Source organism: Rhinopithecus bieti, unplaced genomic scaffold (genome assembly GCF_001698545.2).
Source record: "Rhinopithecus bieti isolate Rb0 unplaced genomic scaffold, ASM169854v2 scaffold_9978, whole genome shotgun sequence".
NCBI lineage: Eukaryota > Metazoa > Chordata > Mammalia > Primates > Cercopithecidae > Rhinopithecus > Rhinopithecus bieti.
This window is the reverse complement of record NW_016806220.1, coordinates 827,973-853,287: the sequence shown is the minus strand read 5'-3', so window position 1 is coordinate 853,287 and position 25,315 is coordinate 827,973. Positions and strand designations below refer to the sequence as shown.

The 25,315-nt window shown below is 43.6% G+C and overlaps 1 protein-coding gene across 1 annotated transcript in view; it reads left to right on the top strand.

Moving 5' to 3' along the window:
- The window catches only part of TACR1 (tachykinin receptor 1), a 154,954-nt gene extending 130,166 nt beyond the window's left edge, over positions 1-24,788 (top strand). The window contains exons 3-5 of the mRNA XM_017875277.1: positions 17,226-17,376; positions 19,838-20,034; positions 21,547-24,788. Of these exons, the coding sequence (XP_017730766.1) occupies positions 17,226-17,376; positions 19,838-20,034; positions 21,547-21,838 (640 nt within the window). The 3' untranslated portion in view covers positions 21,839-24,788. The remainder of the gene's footprint in view (positions 1-17,225; positions 17,377-19,837; positions 20,035-21,546) is intronic.
- Positions 24,789-25,315: the final 527 nt, after the last annotated feature.

Genomic DNA, 25,315 nt, shown 5'->3' with positions numbered 1-25,315 from the left:
AAAAGGAACCAGGGCTCCTTAGAGAAATGGCTGATTATATGACAGCAGCAGTGCACTGACATGAGCCTGAAGCACCTGGTATTTCCAGAAAAGAAGTGCTCAAAACACACACCACAGGCCGGACGCGGTGGCTCAAGCCTGTAATCCCAGCACTTTGGGAGGCCGAGGCGGGCGGATCACGAGTTCAGGAGATCGAGACTCTCCTTGCTCACACGGTGAAACCCCGTCTCTACTAAAATACAAAAAACTAGCCGGGCGCGGTGGCGGGCGCCTGTAGTCCCAGCTACTCGGAGGCTGAGGCAGGAGAATGGCGGGAACCCGGGAGGCGGAGCTTGCAGTGAGCCGAGATCGCGCCACTGCACTCCAGCCTGGGTGACACAGGGAGACTCTGTCTCAAAAAAAAAAAAAAAAAAAAAACACCACACACACACACACAGTTGCAGGTAGGTCAATTGAATGGGCTCCGAATGTCCAACGTTGAAGCAATTAGAGCAAAATAAATGAGATAATATTGAATTATAATGCCAAATATATAATAAATTTCATGAGTCCATATTGATATAAGGGATTGAATAAATAAATAATAAATGAGAGAGAATAGACAAATCTCCCACACAGGATAATTCCAAAAAGTTCATATCGATATCTGTTTTCAAAGAGGGAGCATAACTCCTCATCCTGGGAATGCGGGCAGCACATGGTGTCTTGCTTCCAAATACTAGAGTATGGAAAGAAAGAAAAAAGAGTTTCTTCTCAGTGGAGAGACCTGACAACACTGTCTCAGCCTGGAGATCAAGTAACAGTGATAAATAATAATAATGGCATATACCCTTGATACAATGTGATAACAATGGCATTTCCTCCCAAAAAGCCATAACCCCATTCTATCATGAGAAAAACATCAGACAAATTCCAGATAAGGGACTCTCTACAAAATATCTGACCAATACTCCTCAAAACAATCAATGTTATCAAAAACAAGGAAAGTCTGAGAAACTGTCACAGCCCAAAGGGGTTAAAGGAGACATGGCAAGTAAATGGAATGTGAGACCTTGGAGCTTAAAAAAAATCAGAGAAAAACTAAGGATATCTGAGTAAAGTGTGGACTTTTAGTTAATAATATGCCAATATTAATTCATAAATTGTGACAAAAGTACTACACTAATAACATGTTAGTAAAAGGGGGCATTGGCTGTGGAATAGCCACTGTGAAACTCTGTTTTATCTTTGCAACTTTTCTGTAAATCTAAACTATTCTAAAATAAAATTGTTATTTTTTAAAACTCACTATATTAATAAATATATATATTTATATATATACTGTATTAGTCTGTTCTCACACTGCTAATAAAGACATACCTGAGACTGGGTAATTTATAGAGTAAACATGTTTAATGGACTTATAGTTCCATGTGGCCAGGGAGTCCTCACAATCATGGCAGAAGGCAAAGGAGGAGCAAAGGCACATCTTACATGGTGGCAGACAAGAGAGTTGGTGCAGGAGAAAGAACTCCCCTTTATAAAACCATCACATCTTGTGAGACTTATTCACTTTCATGAGAACAGCACAGGAAAGGCTCACCCCCATGATTTGATTACCTCCCACCAGGTACCTCCCATGACAAGTGGGAATTATGGGAGCTACAATTCAAAATGAGATTTGGGTGGGGACACAGCCAAACCATATTATGTGTATATAATTTTTAAAAAGTATGTATACCATACTGATGGCATTCTTTCCCATATAGTTTTAAAATTCTTTCCACCCTTAACAATGCTAATCTCTACAATGGAGAATTCTTGGGCCAGTTACTTAAGCTGTCTGTCAGGGTCAACTGGATTGCACAACTCAAGGGGGTGCTTTTTACCCAATAGTCTCTGTGAATGGTGTCCTGAGTTATGCTAAGTGCAGTCTGTAAGCACTTTGCAATTTTTGTACCTGAGTTTTACTATCTGTAAAACAGAGATTGCTGTTGGGAGAACTGAATGAGGTTATATATGTAAAACATTTAAAAGAGAGCCTGCCATATGGGAAACACTGTATCAGAGTCAGCTACTAATATGTTTATGGTGGTGGTAGTGGTAGTTATTATTACTGTTACTGGAATGCTTCCAAATCATGCCCTGAATTTTCCCAGCTCTTTCCATCCAGCCGTGCCCTTATGATGGTTAATTTTACACATCACCTTGGCAAGGTTACTTGTTAAACACTAGTTTATATGTTGCTGTGAAGGTATTTGTAGATGCGATTAACATTTATGATGAGCTGGCTTTTAATAAGGCAGCTTACCCTCCATGATGTGAGGGATCCTCATGCAATCAATTGAAGGCTTTAAGGGCAAATGCTGAGATTTTCCAGAAAGAAAGGAATTCTGCCTCAGGACCATGTCAACTTTTACCTGAGTTCCCAGCCTGACAGCCTGCCTTGCAAATGTTAAACTTGCCAACCCCCACAATTGCGTAAGCCAATTTCTTAAAATAAATAAATCTCAATAGATAGATAAATAGCTACTTAGAGACATAGACATAGATATCTTCTATTGGCTCTGTTTCTGCAGAGAACCCTGACTGATACAGCCTTCCAGTCCCAGTCTCCATCACACCTTGCCCAGATGAAAGTGCAGCCTCTCACCGGGGCCCAGGCTTGCATATCAAATCAAAGCCAGATCATATCCCACCCTGCCTAACCCCTTCAGTGACTTAACTTGGCAATTTGCAGGCCCAGCTCCTGACAGCATGGCCTATAGGATCCTAGAGGCTGTGGCCCCCACCACATCTCAGGGCCCTCACCTCTCAACCCCTCCACTCAAGCCACAGAGGCATTCTGTTGGCTTCTCCAATGTGCCCAGCTCATTTGGACTTTAGGGCCTCTGTGCCTACTCTTGGCTCTGCATGGGGCACCCACCACTGCACCCTTCACATCACTGCTTTGACCTGCAGGTCTCTGTTAAACATTACCTTATCAGAGTCCTTTGTGTGGACACCCCTGGTACTCTCTACCACTCCCCTTGTTTGGTTCCTCTATTCAATTAGCACATTTATGATTTTATGTTTATTTGCTGATACATCTGTTTATTATCTGTCTTCCCCACTATACGTTAAGCATCTCAAAGGCAGGGACCATGTCGTTTCTTTTCACCATTAAACCCTTAGCACCTAGTACAAAATAGAGGGTTCATGAACAACTGGGTGGCTGAATCCAAAAGGCCTAGCGGCAACTATGCAGCCTCGTCTTCCCATGTTCCTCGCCCATAACTGAAGATGCTACCTCAACACAGGGCTGGCCTCAAACCTGAACAGGTGACTTTGCTAACAATATATATGAAGCCTTTATAAAGCCTAAATCTGCATGATTCAGCATCTAAGAACTGTCAAGTTGAGGAAGCCTGGCTTAATTAGCAAAAGTGATAAAATAGAAATTCCATTAAAAAGTGCCCCAAACAATTGTCCACCACAATACCTATTTAAAAAAAAAATCCCTGTCTTAGCTAACCTCCTGCTCTCATAATCCCCCACTGCTCCCCTCGGACCCTCTCCAATCAAAACCTCCTCTCCCTCATCCAATCTGCATAGACTTTCTGTCTCAATTGAAAATTAGCTTAGCATTTCTTCCAGCAATAAAGACCTTTTTTTTATAAGAGGAGAAGGTTGCATAAAAGATAGTCCAGAAATTATTAGATTCTCTTTGGCTGCCTTGGGGAGGTAGAAAAATCTGTCAACACTCCCACATTAAAATGTTTGTCCTCTCACAAACAATTCACAACAGACTTCAAATTGATTAATGTAGTATCCTTGATGATTTCTTGGGAGATGCATAAATTGCATTGCCCAATTTGTTAATGGAAACTGTAGACTGGCAGCCTATGTGCCTCATGGCCATGGCATAATGGTCTATTGTCTATGCTGAGAAACTTTTGGCTAAGAAACAGAAAGTAGGGTGTTTGTCTTTCCCACATATTTCAGTCAACCGAGAGTCTCTCTGGGCTCAGGGTTCAAGACAGGAACAGGCTGTGGAAATACAAGAATGAATCCGACATAAAATGGAATCCAAGACTTGGCCACATTCCAAGTCACCCATCTAGATGAATTTCAATCCTGATCCTGCTTTTTTAAGCTACACAATTTTTCAATAAACTATCTGCCATTATAAAATGCTGCAGATAATTTTGTGCTTGATGTATTTGTTCATTCTCGAAAACTGTGGTTTCCCTGCTCTGAGTGACATTTATCCATTCTTCTTCTTAGCTCATCTGAGCAGAAAGAGAAAAAAATGCACAAGGTTGAAATTAGACAAGGACTGATCTGTTTTCCATTCCCATTTCAACCCTGAGTGACTTGAACAAGGCAATTACCTTCCCTATAGCTTAATTTTTCCTTTTAAAATGGGGTTAGCAATATCTGTCTTTTACCTGAAGTCCCAGAGGTAATGAGATGAAGTGGAATCCACTCTCCAGAAACACCTTTACAATGAAACTACTACAGGTAGAAAATATGAAATTTCTACATCTTTTACAAGTCAATAGCTATTTACATTGTATTGCACTTGATAATATCCTCAGAAGAAAAGGTTCCTGGCCAATTGTTAGTAGTGGCTGTATTAAGATTTGTCTTGTGAAGAGTACGTATTTTCAGGGCACAGCAAAGAGAATGGGCACTTAGCATGAGGGCTATGAGTCTGGACGCTTAGTCCAGACTTAGAGACATGGATGGCTATTAGTCACAGGCTATTGGGACTAAAGTGTTTTGATTATTTTAAGTGATTTTTCAAACTCCAGAGAGATGAGAGGAAGTGTAAAATACCAACCAACACGCACATTTATGGTGTAACTTACCTATATCAAGAAATGTTTACTCATATCCGTTGGCACCAATTGAAGCAGTTTCTAAACAATGTCCCACCAAAAATAAGCTTATTTGGAGTGCTTGACAGAATGATAAAACACAAGCTTCACTTGTGCTGCGTGTATCCAATCTGTCTCCCACAACCCCCACCCCCAGCTCAGTGTTCATTTCAGCTGCTGCAGCGAGAGAAGTTCATCCCAGATCTGTCCCTGCCTACCCACCCAGCAAAAAGCCCTCCACTGCAGCGATGAGACAGTCAGCTAACTCAACCTTAAGCAGAGCACAACACGATAGAGTTAAAAGGGTTTGAAAGCGGGTGGATTATATCAGCAAAACATGTATCAGTACCTACTGATACTCAGAGCAAATGTCATATATACAATGCAGTCTTGTCCTCAATAGGGTTGCAATATTCCAAGGGAATTTGCAAAACTCATGCTACAGTGGTTTAAAACAAAATACCCCACATACTGGAAAACTGCACCATGACATGGTAAGGAATGTAGGGGTTGGGAGGTGGGCACTGTGTGGCGTGTAATGACTTCGACCTTATAAAATGCATGCTGCTTTCTTGCTAAGTTACTGAAATGCCGCTCACCTTTGCTAGGTTACTGAAATGCCGGTCACCTAAATGAATACTGGTTGGTCCAGGTGCCGGCTGCAGATTGGCGCCACCTGGTGGCAGTTACCTGCCTCACATTTCTGTATCTGGGGCTGGGGGACTTGCAGTATATACTCAAGAGATTCCAGGAATCTTCAGATGACTGATACCATCTTGCCAGGCTGGGAAGGCTGACCAGGGAGCATAACACAGATTCAGGAGGTCCCTTTCTGTCTCCCTGCTGCCTGAGGCAGGGTCTACCTCTCCACCACATCCCCTTCCCCACCCTAAGTAAGAACCTTAACTTATCACTAGGAGATTTGTGGTTGCCACCAGCTCTGGCCTGCCCACTTGACTCCACTCTGGGAAACAGTCACTCTCCTTTATTTTCTCAAAGTCCCACTACTATGGAATTTTTGGATGAGGCATATTTTACTAAAGATTTGAGGAGTGGAATCGGGAAATTACAGCCTAGTACAAAATTGTGTTTTCTTGAGTCCGCATTCAGATACCACTGTTCTTGCAATGCACTGAGCAGCCATGCCTGCAGGAAATGTCTTGCTGGCTGTGTCCTTTTGCAAGTCCCTCTTCCAACCATGGGGCTCAGGTGCATCCATGCTCTTTCTCGCCCCTCTTTCTGTCATGCTTAATATGGAATCTTTCTCCCTTTTTCTTGTTACTTGTACTCTTGATATTTTTTCCCAGAGAGATCAATTTAGCATTTTCACTCCCCCTAAATTAGGCTTCTGGCCTATTTTTTCCTATCCCAAAATACAATAAGGTCCCCAGCCAACCCGAAGACCATCTGACTTGTTCTCTCTCAGCAATTCAAAGCCTACAGAAGCTTTAGAATTCAAGTTTTGTTTGTATTTCTTAACATATCCACCCAGCTGAAATTTCAGGCAGGACTATCAGCCACTTGCCTCCTCAAACACCATTACTGCCCTCCCTCCTCTCCCTAAGCAGACTGGAGTGAGGAGGGGTGTGGGTGAGGGAGCTCAGCTTCTTCCTGCATGAGTCTGTGTTTCAATACCTCTCATTAGAGCATTCCCAGACTCTTGAGCCATTCTCGGCAACACACCCTTTTCAGAACTTTTTTTTTTTTTTTTTTTTTTGCCTAAGACTGCTGCCCAAGAAAGAATCTGTAATGGGGCCATGAGGTCCAAGGCAGACCAACAGCATTCACCACTACACTTCATCATGCATGTCATGCTGGGAGGGGCCAGTGGATTTACAACCTGATCTCTTCTGAGAAGCTGACAACCTGGCTGTGAATAACTGAGACCATTCTCTAACCTTCTTCATAAGAAACATGCAGGTCTGAAACTATTTTATTTTAAAAACTAAGTAAAATTCAGGACATTCTAATGGTGCAGCCACTATTAAGGGTTCATTTGTTCAACGATTCAAGTCCTATGTGATCTGAGTTCAGACCAGAGTAATCCAGGTCAGTTTCTATCCCAGAAATAAGAGGAGATTTGTACTGCCATAGATAAAGGATGTATTACAAAGTCACAAAAATTGAGATGGTGCAGAGCTGACACCAGTAAGGAGGGATAGATGAAGGAAACAGAACAAAAACCCAGAAACAGGGCCAAGAATATAGTGAATGGTATGTGGTCCAAGTGCAAATTCAAATCATCAGGAAAAGGATAGAGTATCCAATAAGTGGTCCTGGGAAAAGTGTAAACGATGTTGGAGAAAAAAATATTTGGAGTTTCTTCTCATAATACTCACCACAAAATAAATCCTTCATGGGCTGAACAGTTATAATGAAAATAAATAAATAAATATCAGTAAATGTTTTTGTGATTTTGGAATGGAGAAGATCCTTCTAAGTATAATATGATAGATGCCATAAGAGTTCTTTCCAAATTAGGAAAGATAGTATGAACACCCTAATATACAATTGGGTAAATTATACAAGCAGTCAGTTCACAAAAAAAAGAAATGAGGCCGGGTGCGGATGGCTCAAAGCCTGTAATCCCAGCACTCTATGGGAGCCGAGACGGCGGATCACGAGGGTCAGGAGATCGAGACCATCCTGGCTAAACATGGTGAAACCCCGTCTCTTTACTAAAAAAATACAAAAAAAAATCTAGGCCGGGGCGAGGTGGCGGGCGCCTGTAGTCCCAGCTAACTCGGAGGATTGAGGCAGGTTAGAATGGCGTAAAACCCGGGAGGCGGAGCTTGCAGTGGAAGCTGGAGATCCGTCACTGCACTCCCAGGCCCGGGCCTACAGAGCGAGACCTTCCGATCTCAAAAAAAAAAAAAAAAAAAAAAAAAAAAAAAAATGAAAATGATGAAAAAAAGCCGTATTGACATGGTTTGGCTGTGTCCCCACCTAAATCTCATCTTGATTCCCATGTGTTTGAAAAGGACCCAGTGGGAGGCATTGAATCATGGGGAGCAGGTCTTTCCCATGCTGTTCTTGTGATATGTGAATAAGTCTCACGAGATCTGTTTTAAAAAGAGGGAGTTTCTGGCGGTGCGCCTGTAGTCCCAGCTTACTCGGGAAGGCTGAGGCAGGAGAATGGCCGTGAACCCGGGAGCGGGAGCTTGCAGTGAGCTGAGATCCGGCCACTGCACTCCAGCCTGGGCGACAGAGCGAGACTCCGTCTCAAAAAAAAAAAAAAAAAAAAAAAAAAAAGAGGAGTTTCCCTTGCAACAAGTTTTTCCAAGTTTTTCTCTTGTCTGCCACCGTGTGAGACGTGCCTTTCACCTGCCGCCGTGATTTTGAGGCCTCCCCAGCCACATGGAACTGTAAGTCTAATAAAACTCTTTCTTTCAGAAATGGCCCAATCTCAGGTATGTCTTTATCTACAGCATGAAAACAGACTAATACAATTATAAAATTTTAATTTACAATGAGTTAAGAATTATAATTAGAGGACCATGTGTGACCTATCATGTTGGCAAACACTATGATACTTGATAATCCCCAGTGCAGCTGTGCAAATGAAATGGTAATCTCATAAACTGGTACAGATTGGCACATATTTTCTGGAAATTGACCATATATATCAAACCTTTTAAAAACCCTTTAACTTAGTTCTGGTGACTTTAATCTTGGGAAATAAAAATGGGAGCAACAACACATATTTGAATATATTAATTAAAGTATCACTTAAGTATTAAAATATTGTAAATAACGCAAATGTACCAAATAGAAGAAATAGAAGACTAGCTAAATAACTACGGCACCTCCATGCAATAGAACATTATCGCAGCTATTAAAAATTTTGTTATAGAAATATTTATTGACATAAAAAGATGATTGTGACATAGCGTTGTTTTTAAAGTAATCTAACAGTGTGCTTATGTGTGTACAAATATGAGTGTGTGTAGGAAGATATCAGGAAGATATAGGAAGGTATCAATCCATTTTCTCAGAATTTATTTCTAGGTGACATGATTAGAAAAACCTTTGAAGTTTTTTTCAACGCCTGTCTGTATTTTCAAATCGACAATGAGTATATAGTACTTGTAGTGAGAAACCTATCTATTAAAGAAGAAATAGGTAAGCAAAGCTCAGGCACTCTCATTCAAGCAGATGCTGGGTGAATTTCTGTGGAGGATGCTGTCAAGAGGGCTTCTTGCTGGATGAGGAGGACAAGTATGGTGAGAATTCTAATGTTTTTTGAAACCCGAGATGATATTTTTCTATGAAGTATTTCCTTGGTGCCGATTTTGTGATGAAAATAGAGGAGCACCACATGGGCTCTGCCTATAAGGAACATTTAATCTAATCAAGCAGATGAAATAGTCATATATAAAAAGTAACCTGGAGAACAACAAAATGAAATTCTGACTTGTGCAATTTGAGCAGAGACTGCAGTAAGAATTTGCTTCGTTCCCTGTCTTGTTCATGGGTAGGTGTCCGTGTGGCCTTCCCACTGAGGAGCTGCCCCAGGGGAATTGACTCCACCAGGAGGCAGCTGTGTTTGAGCATGGGGATCCTGTGACGCCAGTTCTTCCATGAATTAAATATGTGCGCTTGAGCATCTGCCTTGATGGCTCACCCCATTGCGAGACAGGGTGACTCTGGGACATTCCTGCTCAGGGCTTGTGTCTGGATGCAGTTGATGGAGGCCTTGTCCTGGCCTGTCTCTGAAGAGCAGAAAGATGGGACATGTACTCGTGTCGCTATAACCCAGGGTAGATTGGGTGATGTGTCAGAGAGGTACAGAGGGCTTCATATCCCCTATCCTTTCAACCAGACACACAGACAGCTTCCTTTGGCCCTTGGCCCCATTTAACGACTGCTCTCTCCCCTCCTTTTCATGGCCAAGTGTATTAAGAACGGAGTCTACACCCACTGCCTCCACTTCCTCACTTCCCACTTGACTCACCTGGTCCATCATCACTTTCTCTGACGATGCCACTAAAATTGAATTTGCCCTGGGTCTCTGATGTCCAAAAACAGAGATCAAGTTCCCACCCTCACGAAGGCAGGCTCTACCTGCCCCTGGAGTCTCTCTCCCCCTGCTCCTCCCTCTCCCCTCCAGCCTCTCCCCTGGTGTTGCCCCCACCCCCCAGATGTGAACCTCCTTTCTTCTCATAGCCATCTTGCATCCCCTTGTCTTCTTATGGTTTTTGGACACATGAGGACTCCCCAATCTAATACCAGCCCAAATCCAGATCCAGACATGTAACTGCTGGCCCTCAAGGTCAACATGTCCAAAAGACAATCTACCAACTCCCCCCGACAAGCCTGTTCCTCTTCCCTGGGTCCCCACACTAGTGACAGTCACCTTCACTCCCCAATTCACCCAGGCCAGAAATTCAGGTAAATTCTGCCATCCACAGCCAAGTCCACTAGCTCTTCCTGCAAGCCACAGTGCTTCCTGAATCTCTCCCCTCCTATCATCCATCCGTCCTGCCACAGCCCTCACTTAGGCCAGCGCCACTTCCTGCCAGGTCCACAGAGCACCCCAAAGGCTCACTGCCTCCGGGCTTTCCCACCTCCATCCACTTGCTCCATTACTGCCAGAGCACAAGCATCTGACCGTGTTCATTCTCTGTTTAAAAGCACTTCGTGGTTTTCCACCAACTTCAGAATAAATCACAACTCTCCAGCCTATCATAAAAGGCCCTTTGTGATTTGCTTCATCTTCCTTTCTAGCTAAGTCTTCTGGCACTTCCTCACACAGCCATGTGCTGTTCAGTTCAAATGGCATCTTAGTACCCACCTCATGCCAGGTTCCTTCCCCATGCCTTTGCACTTGCTCCCTCCCCTCCCGATAGTGCCCACCTCACCTACCTACCTCCTACTTGTATATCAGGGCTTAGCCATGCAATTCCTCCTCCAGGAAGCTTCCCTGACCAGCTTGGTTGAATATCTCACCAACGCATTATACACTTACGCACATGCATAAAACACTGGACCATTGTATTTAGGTTTATTTTTAATTTTTACATTGTATCTATATTTGAAAAAGGCTCACTCATGCCCTTCCTCAATGTCTCCACTCCCCTTGAAGAGGTAACCACTGTCAGCCACTTCCCATGGCACACTCTTTGGCACTACTCCCCTGCAGACTGTGAGCTCCAGAAGAAGAAAACAACTGGAACTCTCCTGAGTGGCCACAGCCCCTAGCACAGGACTAGATATAGAATAGGTGCTGAATAAATCTTTGCTGAATTTATCGATTAACCAGTTGCAATTTTTGCCTGCCTCCAAGAGAACTTTCAAAGATCTTTGGAATTTGGCTGTAACATCCAGATGTGAGTCAACCAAGAAATACATGAGTATTGCTTTCTTTTACTGTCGAGAAGCCACATTGACCTGCAATATTTTTTCAGGAAGTAAAAAGTCAAGAATCTAGCACCATGGTGTGAGAAGGAGAGAGAGCCTGAGGGATGTTTGAGAAAGAGCAGGAGGAACGAGGCTGCTCAGCTAGTGTCAAATGAGAGATGGCCTCAAAAGCCCTCAATGCAAAGGGGGCTCTGGGGAACCGCAGGTTCATGGTCACCTTGCATTTGCAGGACCATTCCAGAAGGTTTGCAGATTCAGGTTTGCTTGTGACGTAGGATAAAGTGCGAAAGCTACGTGACCACAGGTTATTCACTGGGTTTAAGGAGGAACTGCATCAGTCGCAACTACCAGCATCAGAAGTCTCAATGCCAGTGATTCTCAGCCCCAGCTGCACAGGGGTATCACCTAGGGAGCTTCTAGATCTCTGGAGCCCAAAGCTGCACTGCAGGCCAATTAAATCAGAAGCTCTAGAGTCGGATCTACACATTGGAATTTTTAAAGGCTCCCCAGGCAATTCCAATGTGTAACCAAGACCAAGAGCTGTGTGCTTCCAATTGAACATACACAGAAATTACTGGGTAGTCTTGTTAAAATGCATATTCTGATTTTGTCCTTCGGGGTGGAGTCTGAGAGTCTGAATCTCTAATAAGCTTCCAAGGGTCACTGATGTAGCTCAGCTTTAGAAGTAGTGAGCAGCATGTCACAAGGGGTATTCAAGAAGATTCTGGATGATTATGTGGTATGGATATTGCAAAGAATGGTAATGCATTGGATCGGGGTTGGGATTCTATCAGTGCTCTTTGACCTCTTTGTAACAGCTGAAATTTCCTACCCACCCACCCCTGAACAATATCATCCACAGAAAGTCAATATATAAACCCAGCAAAGCAGAGCTACCTCGTTAGAATAAAGATGGAGAACCCAGAGCTGTGCCCTCTTGGCCGCCTTCTTCCCCTACCTTAAGGCATCCAGAGTCTCCACCAAGTACACTATGACGACACCTAGTTATTATTTAATAAACCTATCAACCTTGATTTCAAATCCTGAGGATTATTTCAGAAACTGAAACTATTCTTGCTTTTGACAATGATCCCAGCTAGTGGGACATAAGGAAACCTAGATTAGTGAGCACCAAGATATTATGGCATTAAGGACAAGGGAATCTGCAGGATTTGAGGCTACATGGTCTGCATTCAGCAAGCTTATCCTGTAAAATGTGTCAAGCCTCATTCACTGCTTACAGGGATGAACAAAGGCATGAAGTTGTTGCTTGAGCCTTCCTTCTGAAAGTTCCGGTGAGTCCATCAGCAGGATTTAATGATCAAAATCATTGTGCTGGGTTCTCTCATGTCTATGACAACCCAGCACGTATCTCACCACATGGAGGCCAGCCAGTCTCTTCTGTTGCTGCCTGTTGCTGTTGCTGTTATGCTCACTTATAGTGTAGCCTTAACCCCAGATCTCTTCTCCCAAGGCAGCTATTAATTCTGAGAGCTGATAAAATCCTAACTGGCAGAAATCTAGAAAATAGTAGAATGAAAGCCAAAACAAGCATGGAGCCAAACAAAATAAGACTGTGCTGGCTTATTGATCAGCTCTCTAAAATAATGATTTTGACAAATATACACATATAAATAGACGTATCTCCAGTTAATTACAAGATATGATAAAAAAATATTTATATATACTTTTCTAAAAAGACATCAAGGTAAAAAAATGTATTGAATTTTATATTTTCTAATAATGGAATTTCATTGATTTGACCTACATTCATTTATAATTTTTGATAAGTTGGACACTGTTTGGATTGAGCATTTGTAATTTCTATGTAAACGGGGTTTGTCTGAGCAATATTTAGAAGGATGTGTTTAACCTTTTATTTCATGCAAGAATCAAATCTGCCTTTTATTTTCCAGTGAGGATGTGGCACAGGGAGGGTGTGGTTGTCAAGCGCCTGGGGGGAGCAAAAGACTGCGAATCTGGAAACCTAGAATGCCAGCTTAGCTCAATTTTTCTTACATAATTTGTTACTAAATTTTATTGTGATGAAATGTACATAACATAATTTGCCATTTTATAGTGTACAATTCAGTGACATTAAGTAAATTCACGAGGTTGTACAACCATCACTACTACCCATTTCCAGAGCTACTTCTTTATTTCAACCTTTCTGTAACAGCTGAAATTTTCTAGCCACCCACCCCTAAACAAAATCATCCACATCTTTGTCTCAAACAGATTCTGTACCCATTAGACAATGGCTCCCATCTCCTCCCTCCAAATGCTGGTAAACCTCTCATCTACTTTCTGTCTCCATGAGTTTGCCTATGCTGTATAGATCATATAAATGGAAGCTGGCAATGCTTTTCCTTTTGTGTCTGGCTTATTCAGTTAGCAGAATGTTTGCAGGCTTCATCCATGTTGTCACACATGTCATCACGTCCTTCTTGTTTAAGGTTGAGTGATATTCCATTGCACGTAGAAGCCATGTTCTGTTTGTCCGTTCATCTATTGGTGGGCATTTGGGTTGCTTCCACCTTTTAGCTGTAGTGAATGGTGTTGTGTGCAGATTCAAGCTAACACGGTGAAACCCCGTCTCTACTAAAAAATACAAAAAAAAACTAGCCGGGCGAGGTGGCGGGCGCCTGTAGTCCCAGCTACTCGGGAGGCTGAGGCAGGAGAATGGCGTAAACCCGGGAGGTGGAGCTTGCAGTGAGCTGAGATCCGGCCACTGCACTCCAGCCTGGGCGACAGAGCGAGACTCCGTCTCAAAAAATAAATAAATAAATAAAAAATAAAAAATAAAAATAATGTCTGTTTGAGTCCTGGCTTTCAATTTTGGTGTCTATACCTAAAATAGAATTGCTGGAACCTATTTCTATGCTGTATTTAATTATCACTATTGGAACATGGAAAAACCAATGCTCCTGACTGTAACACCTTTTAGCTGAAATTAAGCCCATATTTTTTGTTGTTTTCAAATAAATAACAATTACTGTTGCTTCTTTAAAACGGAAGGATTTTTAAAAGACTGATAAATTATGTTTATGTATTTATCTTTGCATGTTCATAATGATCTGATCTGTGATTTCACAAAGGGAAAGAGCAGATTGTATCTTGTATTCAGCTACGGTGCAGCCAACAGATCAGGACATGGTTGCCACTGAAAGACACTTTATTACTCACAGTTCCCAAGCTAAAGGACCATGGCCCCACACCAAGCCAAGCCACACAGGAAAGCCTTTATTGGGGTTTTCTCAGGAAGGAGCAGGCAAGGCCAGGTAAACAGGTTTAAGATTGGCTGGTTTGAATGACTTCAGCAGGCTCCGGGGTGTAGGAGCTGCCCCTAGTTGTCCGTCGCCTGCCTTTGGGTGATTAGGGCAGGAAAATAGTGTCCTACCTTGTAAGAGCCCAAGAAAGCAAGCAAGTGGAAGTGTGGGCTGTGTTTCGGTTAGTTTGCATATGAAAGGCATCCAAGTGGAAAGTTGTTTGTTTTCTCAAAGAATTAGCTCTGCCTGAAAGAGCCAGTCCCTCCCTGAGCTGCAGGGACCCAGATGCCAAAGCCTCAGATACAGAACCAGAAAACACAGTTAATACACACTTTAATAAAGTCATTAAATCACGGACAACAATGGAGTCCCAATAGGCTTGCATACCTAGGGTCTGAAAGAGTTCTCGGTGCTAGCTGTCTATTAGAATAACTTGGGGGCAGTTTCTAAAATGTAATTTCCTGCTCCCACCCGCAAGCCAATTGAATAAATACCTTTGGGCACTGATCATTTTAAAAGTTTCCCTGGTGATTCTCTTGTGCATTTGGGGTTGAGAACCATTGGCCTAAGACAATGTTTCTTAAAGTCTGAATCACAAACAGCGACATCAGCATCTTTTGAGAACTTGTTAGAAATGCACATTCTCAGGCCCACCCCAGCCCTGCTGAGGCAGAAACTGTGGATGGGACCCAGCCCTGTGGGATGGTAGAAGCCGTCCAGGTGATTCTGAAGCCCACTCGAGTTTGAGGGCCACTGGTCCAGGGTAAGGAGCATCAGCGAGTTGACCATAGTGTCCCTCCCATCACACTCCGACCCAATCTCGCTCAGTGCCCTGCAGCAATGTCTCGGCAAAGCTCAGCTGACATGTTTTGGTCACAAACGATTAGTCTGCATGAGGCAGGGCTGTTCTTTCAGGTAGAAGTCAGTGCAATTTGGAGGTTTTCAGGTTCTCCCTGCCTCTGTAGTCTCCAAACATTTTGCTTCCAAGCAATGCCATTACAGCAACCAGGAGGGACTGAGATCAGCTAGGAAACACAATATGTAATCCCTGCCCTGGAGGCTGGAGAGCCCTGAGGCTCCCACAGGAGGTAACAATTCAGAGGGCTTTGAAAGCCAGGTGAGACTGGAGCAGCCTGTCTGCACAGAACACATGCACTCATACCTTGCTTGGTGCAATCTGTGATTTGTCACTTAAGCACTCTTCAAGTATCTTCAAATGCAAATTTGATATGCAGAGGGACTGAATAAGTAGCAAAAACTATGGGGCTTTACAAAAAAGCAAACAGAGTATCTACAAAGGAGAAATTGAATGAATAAGTGGGTGTTCCTCATTGGAAGAAAATCATTGCATAAAATAAGCATGAATGGTAAACAGAGTGGAAGAAAAAAATCATTGGGTGACTTTTCTCCATTGACAAGAAGCTGGTTTTCTGACATCACAGACCTGAATTCTAATCTCAGCTCCTCCCTTTACCAGCTGTGAATTTGGGAAAATTAATTAAATTCTAAATTTGGTTTCCTCGTCTAAAAAATGGGATTAATAGTACCTACCCAATCATTTGCTTAAGGATTAAATAAGATAATGCTAGTAAAATGCTTGGCTTTGTGCTTTTCATCAACACTCGAATTTAACTACCATTTCTGCTATTAATACTATCATTAGCATTGTTATTTGACCTAGAGTAAAGTGCCCCCAAATATTAGCTGTTCTTCCTAGTTTTATTATTATTATTAGGAATTCTGAGTATCTCCGTTACACTCACATCTAAGAAAAGGGCTGTAACTAACCAGACAGACCAAGGACCCCCAACCCCCGAGAAAAAAATACATTTTCCCAAAATTCAAAAACCTTATTTAAGTCTTCTACTTAAAAGAAGCCTTCCCTTTAACAGAAAAGGATAAATTGTGCTGCTGTAACAAACCTCAACATCTCAGAGGCTGAACACCACAAAGGTTTATTTCTTGTTCATGTCCCAGTCAACCGTGAGTCAGTTGGCATCTGTCCTCCGAGGGGTAATTCAGGGACCTACGCAGCTTCTATCTGAAGATATATTCTTAAAGCCCAAACTTAGAAATGGCTTACGCTATGTGGCTTTCACCCACCCACTAATCCTAGTTCTAGGATTAGTCTTATCTCTCTCATTCAAGCTAATTATTCTGATACGGATAAATCCACTTATCACATAGCATGAACTGGACCTTATCAGCCATCATGGTAGTTCTCAACTGAATGTACTAGTTGGTGTACAACCCTGTACTAAATTGAGCATAAGTGTAGTCTGGCAGGCATGAATTGAGTGGTATAATTACCTCCTTCATTTAGAGACTGTAGTTCTATTAATGTAGCCTGAGTTTGCATTTTTTGTGGGGGAGGGGGGGCAAATGATATTGAACTGATCATCAACTGAAATTGTCATGGATATACAACAGATTCAGTGCCCTGTCATCAATGTTTTCTTTTCTTTTTTTTTTTTTCAATCTGAACAGGAGTATTCATTATGGAAAAAATTCACAAGAAAAATATAAATTGAAAAGATTTGTTTTCTGTAGTGTATTCATTAGTATCACCTATCCACCCTATGCACGTGACAAGTCTCCCTGGAGTGTGCTTTACAGCCCGAGTTTATTAATGGCAAATGCTGAGAAAGGTAGCTGCCAAGCCTTGACTGCCCCTGCAATAACAATAACAAACAAAAAAAAAAAAACTAAAACAATAAGTATCTTATACTGACCTTTCCTGTTTACCTTGCTGTAGGTACCACATCTGTGTAACTGTGCTGATCTACTTCCTCCCCCTGCTGGTGATTGGCTATGCATACACCGTAGTGGGAATCACACTATGGGCCAGTGAGATCCCCGGGGACTCCTCTGACCGCTACCATGAGCAAGTCTCTGCCAAGCGCAAGGTGAGCAGGGGGCAGGCAGAACCAGCCCACCCTGGCACAGACAACAGGCTGTCGAGAAGGGACGGTACACTTGTGAGCCCCAGAAGCAGCAAGCACAAGATATCCCTAGGTCTGGGGAACAACAGAGAGGAGAGGAATCTTTCTTCAGTATCTTTGGAACCCAGATCTGGCTGGACAGGCATGAGCCACCTCGCTTGCTCTTTAAGAGTAATTGCAACCTGTTGATCCATTAAAACACACACACTTAAATAAAAAATCAGCGAAGAGTGATTTGGTCCTCTTTTTATTATTTATTTAAAGTTTGACAAGATAATACGTGCACGTGGTTCAAACATCAAAAAGCATTCAAAGGAACAAAATTATAGTGATGAAGAATGGATCAGGGGTTGCCAGGGGTCAGTGTTTGGGGGAGCTTGGGAGGAGTGGCCTACAAAGCAAGAGCATGAGTGAGTTTCTTTGCAGTGATGGAGCAGCTCTGTATCCTGACTGTGCTTGTGTTCTCATCTATACCTCTGATGAAATTTCATAAATCTATACACCAAAAAAAGAGTGCATGTAAAAACTGGCAAAACCCAAATATAGTCAGTAGTTTGATGAATGGTCAGTGTCCTGGTTTTGATAATGTGGGATGGTTATGTAACATGATATCATTGCAGGAGGCTAGTTGAAGAGTACCCGGAATTGCTTTGCACTACTTTTGCAACTTCTTGAGGGCCTTCAATTAGTTCAAAATGAAATATTTTAAAAAAACTTAATTCTTGGCCGGGCGCGGTGGCTCAAGCCTGTAATCCCAGCACTTCGGGAGGCCGAGACGGGCGGATCACGAGGTCAGGAAATCGAGACCATCCTGGCTAACATGGTGAAACCTTCTCTCTCCAAAAAAATACAAAAAAACTAGCCGGGCGAGGTGGTGGGTGACTGTAGTCCCAGCTACTCGGGAGGCTGAGGCAGGAGAATGGCGGGAACCCGGGAGGTGGAGCTTGCAGTGAGCCGAGATCCGGCCACTGCACTCCAGCCTGGGCGACAGAGCGGAACTCCGTCTCAAAAAAAAAAAAAATTAATTCTTATCATGGGAAGCCTCTCTCCCTTCTAGATCTGCCATCTACCCAGGTCCCAAGCCTGCACACACATGCACACGTGGACACGCACAGATATGCATACAGTGGTAACTATTGTTATTTGTTTCTTAACCCTTCTAGATATTGGCATTTATAAGCAAGTAAATATATATTATTTTCTCTTCTTTTTTAAATAAATAGTAAATACACGCTGTTCTCACTTGTTTTACTTAAAATTGACAAGATCTTTGAAAATCAGTATATAAAGAGCTTTCTCATTCCTTTTTTTATTCTTTGGTACTTCTTTGCATAGTATTCTCTGTTGGTATTTCTCTGCATAGCATTATATGAATGCTGTAGAGTTCTTTGCTAAAGATGTCTTGGGAAGGGGTTATATCACCTGGTATCTTAGTCCATTTGGGCTGCTATAACAAAATGCCTTTGACTGGGAGCTTATAAACAATAGAAGTTGATTTCTCACAGCTCTAGTGGATGGAAGGCCCAAGATCAAAGCACAGACAGATTTGGTATTTCAGGAGGACCTGCTTTCTGGTTCATGGATGGCACTTTCTATGTCCTCAGATGGTGGAAGGGGAGAGGGGTCTCTCTCGGTCCTATTTTATAAGGGCACTAATTTAATTGATGAGGGCTCTGACTTGAAGACCTAATTGGTTCCCAAAGGCCACCTGCTAATGCCATCACCTTAGGGGTTAGGATTTCAACATATAAATTTGAAGCGACACAAATATTCAGATCGTAGTATCCAGTATTCACAAAACCTTTTTTTAAATCGCTTTTAAACAGCTGGCACTCCCTGACTGCAGCTAATCAAATCTTTTCCCTTCTCCTTCCCTCCCCCTCAGTCTCCAAACCAAGCAGCTTGCCCTAGCTCACTATGTCTCCCCTTGTCCCACCCCTTCTGCTGTGCCCACCCACCCAGCCTGCTGCCCCAGGCCTTTCCCTCCTGAACAACCTTTCACGTTTGCTCATTAATTTGTCTCCCTGGACTCCTCCAGTCATGAAGAATAATGTAACACAGTAGGCCCCAAAGGTGAGCATGCATCAGAAGCATCTGAAAGGTTTGTCACACTCAGAATTTGGGCTCCTATCCCCAGAGTTTCTGATTCTGTAAGTCTGAAATAGGGTCGAAGTATTTGCATTTCTAACAAGTTCCCAGGGGATGGTGATGATGCCGGTTCTGGGACCACTTTGAGAACAGCTGACATAACCAAAGTCCTGTAGCACCACGTAGTAAGGATCCTTTCTCCTCCCTGAAGGGGCTTCTTTTAAATACTTTCCGCTTTATCCCATACTGTGCACAGTGAGGGAATGGGAGGAAAAAGGAAGCAGCCATGAGAGAGGGGGATGTGCTGGTGGTCTCACCTGTCTCACCCTCTTGCCAGGTGGTCAAAATGATGATCGTTGTGGTGTGCACCTTCGCCATCTGCTGGCTGCCCTTCCACATCTTCTTCCTCCTGCCCTACATCAACCCGGATCTCTACCTGAAGAAGTTTATCCAGCAGGTCTACCTGGCCATCATGTGGTTGGCCATGAGCTCCACTATGTACAACCCCATCATCTACTGCTGCCTCAATGACAGGTGAGGATCCCAACCCCATGAGCTCTCCAGGGGCCACAAGACCATCTACCTCATCCTAAATGAGTAAACAGCTGTGAGACAAGAGGGACAAGCGGGGACTGCAGCTAACTTGTCATCACACAACTCAGCCTGGCTGATTATCACCATCCAGGAATGGGAGCCCAGAGTGGACTGATTTTCTTTTTTTCTTTTCCAAGGGGAACCAGAAATCCATATTATTGTCCAAACTCTTCTGATTTATAAATACTGGCAACTAGTGGGGGAATTAAAAACTTCTGTGGTTAATGCATTGTAAGGCAGGTCTGCAAGCTGGATCCAGGCTCCAGGCCGTGGCATGTGAGTTTGTTCACTCTGCTCTGTGGATCCAGTACACAGTGGGCTATGCATGCAGAAAGAGAATTCCATCCCCGCACAGAGCACATTTGCCTTCTCTCATCTCTCACTGTCTTCTTCCCATTCCATCTTATGATCTGAGCAGCTTTACCCACTTTCTTCCAGCAGTTCCAGCAGGACAAGGTAAGGCAAAAAGGAGTTGTGACCCCAGAGGCCTGATTCCTGCCCTCACTTAGTCAAACAGGTTGGGGAGAGCCATCCTGCAGCAGAAGCCAACGTCAGAGAAGTAACAGAAGGCAGAGCCCATCAGGAATGGTGGTCAGTGGTAGGGAATTCACCATGGGGTGCAGAGGGCTCCCAAAAGCCGTCTGGGACACACAATGGCTGCAGCACAGTCTGTCATCCAGAGAACCACCAGCCTCTGGGTGGGGAAGGAGGAGGGAGAGGAAGGAGAAGAATAAAATGCTTGTTACCATCTTTATATCCATCAGTCCTCAGCCTGTAAGGTGCCTTCTGTGAATTAGACACTCAGGTACTAGGAATTTGGGGAAAGACCTTCTCTTCAATTTGTCCAAAGGGTCTCTGTTAGTCTAACTCACAGATTCACCCTTATTTCTAAGAGTTTCATGACTCACCTGCACTTTTTTTTTAGGTTAAATCTAGCAGCATACCTTTAAGTAAAGGTTAATTCTTCCTATTTAACAACCGGAGAAACTGAGGCACACTGAAGGAACATGATTGGCAGAGAGTCCTCCTTCAGTCAATGGGCTACTCGAGGGGAAGGACTGAATCTTGATATGTGTTTTTACCACCCAGTAACTAGCACAGTGCTGTGCACATAGTAAACACTTAGTGAATGTGTTTTGTTGATGTAGAATTGACCCAAAATCTGCTGACTCCATGTGAGGGGAGACAGCATAGTTCAGGGCCACCCCCAGTAAAGACATATTTCACATAAAGATTGTTCCAGTGATGGATTTTTTTCTAGTCTTGGATTTGACCTTGTTGACTGACCGTTAAGCCTTTTTGGCCTCAGCATCTCCAGCTGTGAGTTAATTTTAAAAACAATAACAGAATCACGCTTGGGTATGTCCATGTGTTAACAAGCTGATGCAATGGTGGGCAGCCCTCTGAGCAGGCCATCCCAAAGGGTCACCTCTTCATCTGCTCACTCTCCAGGTTCCGTCTGGGCTTCAAGCATGCCTTCCGGTGCTGCCCCTTCATCAGTGCCGGCGACTATGAGGGGCTGGAAATGAAATCCACCCGCTATCTCCAGACCCAGGGCAGTGTTTACAAAGTCAGCCGCCTGGAGACCACCATCTCCACAGTGGTGGGGGCCCATGAGGAGGAGCCAGAGGATGGCCCCAAGGCCACACCTTCATCCCTGGACCTGACCTCCAACTGCTCTTCACGAAGCGACTCCAAAACCATGACAGAGAGCTTCAGCTTCTCCTCCAATGTGGTCTCCTAGGCCACAGGGCCTTTGGCAGGTGCAGCCCCCACTGCCTTTGTCCTGCCTCCCTTCATGCATGGAAATGCCCTTCATCCGGAACCATCAGAAACACCCTCACATTGGGGCTTGCCAAAAGGGTCAGTATGGCTTAGCGAAAACATTTCAGCCTCAAGTGAAAAAAATCTCAATTCTTCCCTATCTTTGCCACCCTCATGCTGTGTGACTCAAACCAAGTCATTGAACTCTGCTAAGCCTGTAAAATAAAAGGTTGGACCAGCTTTTCCCAAAAGCCCATTCATTCCATGATTCTGGAAGTGACTTTGGCTGCATGCGAGTGTTCATTTCAGGATGAATTCTGCAGCACAGCTGCAGACCCGGAAGATTCATTTTCCTGGAGCCCCGTGTTACTTCAATAAAGTTATTTCACATTAGCCTCCTGCAGCTGGAGGCTCCCATCACCCCAGCCTACACTTGACAGGATGAACAAAAGAAGACGCCACATAACATCTAAATGAAAAATTTAGCCCTGTCTTCTAAGCATCTGTGAAAAGAAACATATGTATTCCCCTTTTTGGCATCTCAGTATTTCAGTGCATTTACACATCATGAGATTGAGAACCTCGAGCTTCCACATTATGTCCCCAGTGACTGTCCTGAGCAGCCGATGCAAGCAGAATATGTCCACTGATACCTGCTAATGTCTCTTACAGACCAGGAATTGGTAGACTTGCACTACATTTAATGTGTAGCTGACCCTCTTTTCCTACTTATAAACAAGGGGGCTGAGTTAGATCATCTAACTGTTCTTTTGAATCTTAACATCATATGGTTCAAGGTTGTATGGGGGGTTTTTTGTTTGTTTTACAAAAAAAAAAAAAAAAAGAATAAAATAGGAGCAGTGAGTTTCATAAATAATACCCAGTTCCTGGAGATGTAGCAACCGCTAAGGCCATCTGTAACTATCCATCTCAGACATTCTCCGATTTGTCTTAAAATCCTGAGTACATTCCTTCTCCTGGAAAGTTTTGGCTTTTGACAGAGCAGAGGACTTCATGCCAAAGCCTACATCCATCCAGTTTTAGCAGGTTGAATTTCACAGCTGCAGAACACTGTCAGAGAAGACAAACACGGGCTTCCTGCTTTGACCTTTTGGGTATTTTAGGGTGGGGGCCCTAACCTTGATTCTTAATTTTACACTCGCATCGTGCTCATATGTGCGACAAGCAAGAAGGCTGCACTTTGCAGCTGCACTTCTGGGAAGAGAGCATCTTGCATCTTCCCTTCAGACTCTCTGAATGTCTCCTCCCTGCCCCATGGCTTTGCCAGCTTCCTGTCTCTACAAGATAAAATGACTCGTCAACCCTAAAGGACAGTCAGTCTTCCAAGAGCCATGAACTGAATGCTTTGAATCCCAATTTGGATTTAGAGTTTCCATGAGATGAGCACGCAGTTTTCTTTTTCTGTCTCCCAGATCTGTGTTTTGTCCAGATATGGCTGGAGGCAGAAGCTTCATGTAACATCCATGAATGTCCTCCTGGTAGTTTACATAATGGGTGTACATGTGCCACATCCATAGCGTTAAGGGGAGAACAATGCACTGTTTACAGCCTTTGCCAGCCCTGATGGCTCTAATTCTACCAGAGCATCCGCAGGCCTGGGGGAAGAAGCAATAGTATAAGCCAGAAAACCTCGAGAAGCACATTCTCCAAAGCAGCATAGAAAGTATTAAATAAACTAAGTGAAGCCAGATCATTGCAGATATGTAAATGGAAGACAAAATTTAGCAGCAACAAAAGTTAGTGCCCTAAGCATTAGTCATACTTCCAAGAGACTCTTGCTGTGTACGGATTACTCACTTTGGAAGGATGTAAAGAGCTAAAGTGATTATGAGAAGTACCTAAGAAGACGGTGTCAAGAAGTTGGGGACATCCCATCTATGGAAGAGAAGGTTGGAGTTGAGCTCAACGAGGATTAACTGAGCGCCTGCTCTGGACTTTGCCCTGAGCTGGGGACACACAGCCCCTGCAGCTCTTGAGGAGCCCACCTTATTGGCCACCACTAACTAACTCACCAGTCCTGGTGAGTCCAAGCTGCCCAGCAGTCGTGGAGGCATCTGAGAGGACAGATTCTCCACAGTGTTCTAAAAACCCACGCTCAACATGGGCAGTCAAGCCAAAGACTGGGATCTTTGGAGAGCCTCTGGAATGAGAGTTCTCTGGGGTACTTATAAAGGGAGCTGTCAGTCATTCCAGGGGACCTAAAGGAATAAGGTTGAACAGCATCATCTCTGTGCATAGTAAAAGGGAATGTTGCGTGGTCCTGGGCAGTTTCCAATATGGCAAAGCGTCCGCTTGCAGAGTGCCAGCAAGCCTTCCTCTGACCCAGTCTCCAATGTCCACTAACACAAAAATGTCATCATCTCCCACATGTGAGAAGTACCATGATTTGTACTGTGCATAGGTCACATTCTTATTCTAGAAATGCGTCACCCTGTGTTTATCTAAGTGTGTTTCCTTGGTGTAATGTCCAGTAGTAATAGAATATGAAATATCAAGGAACCATCTTTGTTATGTGACTTCCAAAATGTGAGATCTCGTTGCTGTCACTGTGATATTTGTATTGTGCTGATCTCTTCCTCCTCCTCCTCCTCATGCTTTCTCAGGGAGGAGCCCTGATGTATATCATGAACTCACCGTTCTAGACCACACTAATTGAGGAGGGGAGTGGGGAGCCTTTCTGGGAGGAGCTAGAGAACAAGAGTCCTTCTCCTCCTTATGCCCCAGGAGAATACTAAGAGATAAGGACAGAGTGGAATCCTGGGGAAAGGGAACTCAGGAGCTGACCCCATTGGCCTAATTTGTGGGGAGAAGAGTATAAGTGGAGAGGGGCCATTCCTGAGGTTTCCACATTTTCAAGCCTGGGCTCCTGGAAAGAATATCTATACAGAAATAAAGTATGTGTTTCACTCTCTCATGCCTCTGTCTCTTCTCTAGGGGTCCTAAACATCCTATAGGATGCTAAATGGGATGGTACTAGGAACCCTAATAACTTGCGTAGCTAGAAGGATGGAATCAATGTTCTGCAAACTCTTACCTCTGTGATGAAATGGGTTGGGAAGATGTGGGAAATGTTCTCAGGTTGAGATCTGAGAAGGGAGGTGGGATTATGTGAAATGACAGTGATGTTGCCTATGAAGAGAGCTGTGTCAGGATGCAGACACGACAATAGAGTTATAAGCACAAGAGTTTTCATAGGACAGGAGGTTGGGGGGAATAACATCTGAGAAAGATAATGGGGAAAGACAGCAGAAGTACTCAGGGACAGCCTTCAGACCACCATGCCAATCTGACACCCGGGAAAAAAGGGGTAGTTAGGAAGAGCCTTAGACTGTGGTGCAGCTCCCAGCCCAACACATGCAAAGATTGCCCAGAGAGACATTGCATGTTAGCAGAAATGGCCAGGCCTGATGCCCTGCCATGCTCAGCCACTGGCTGG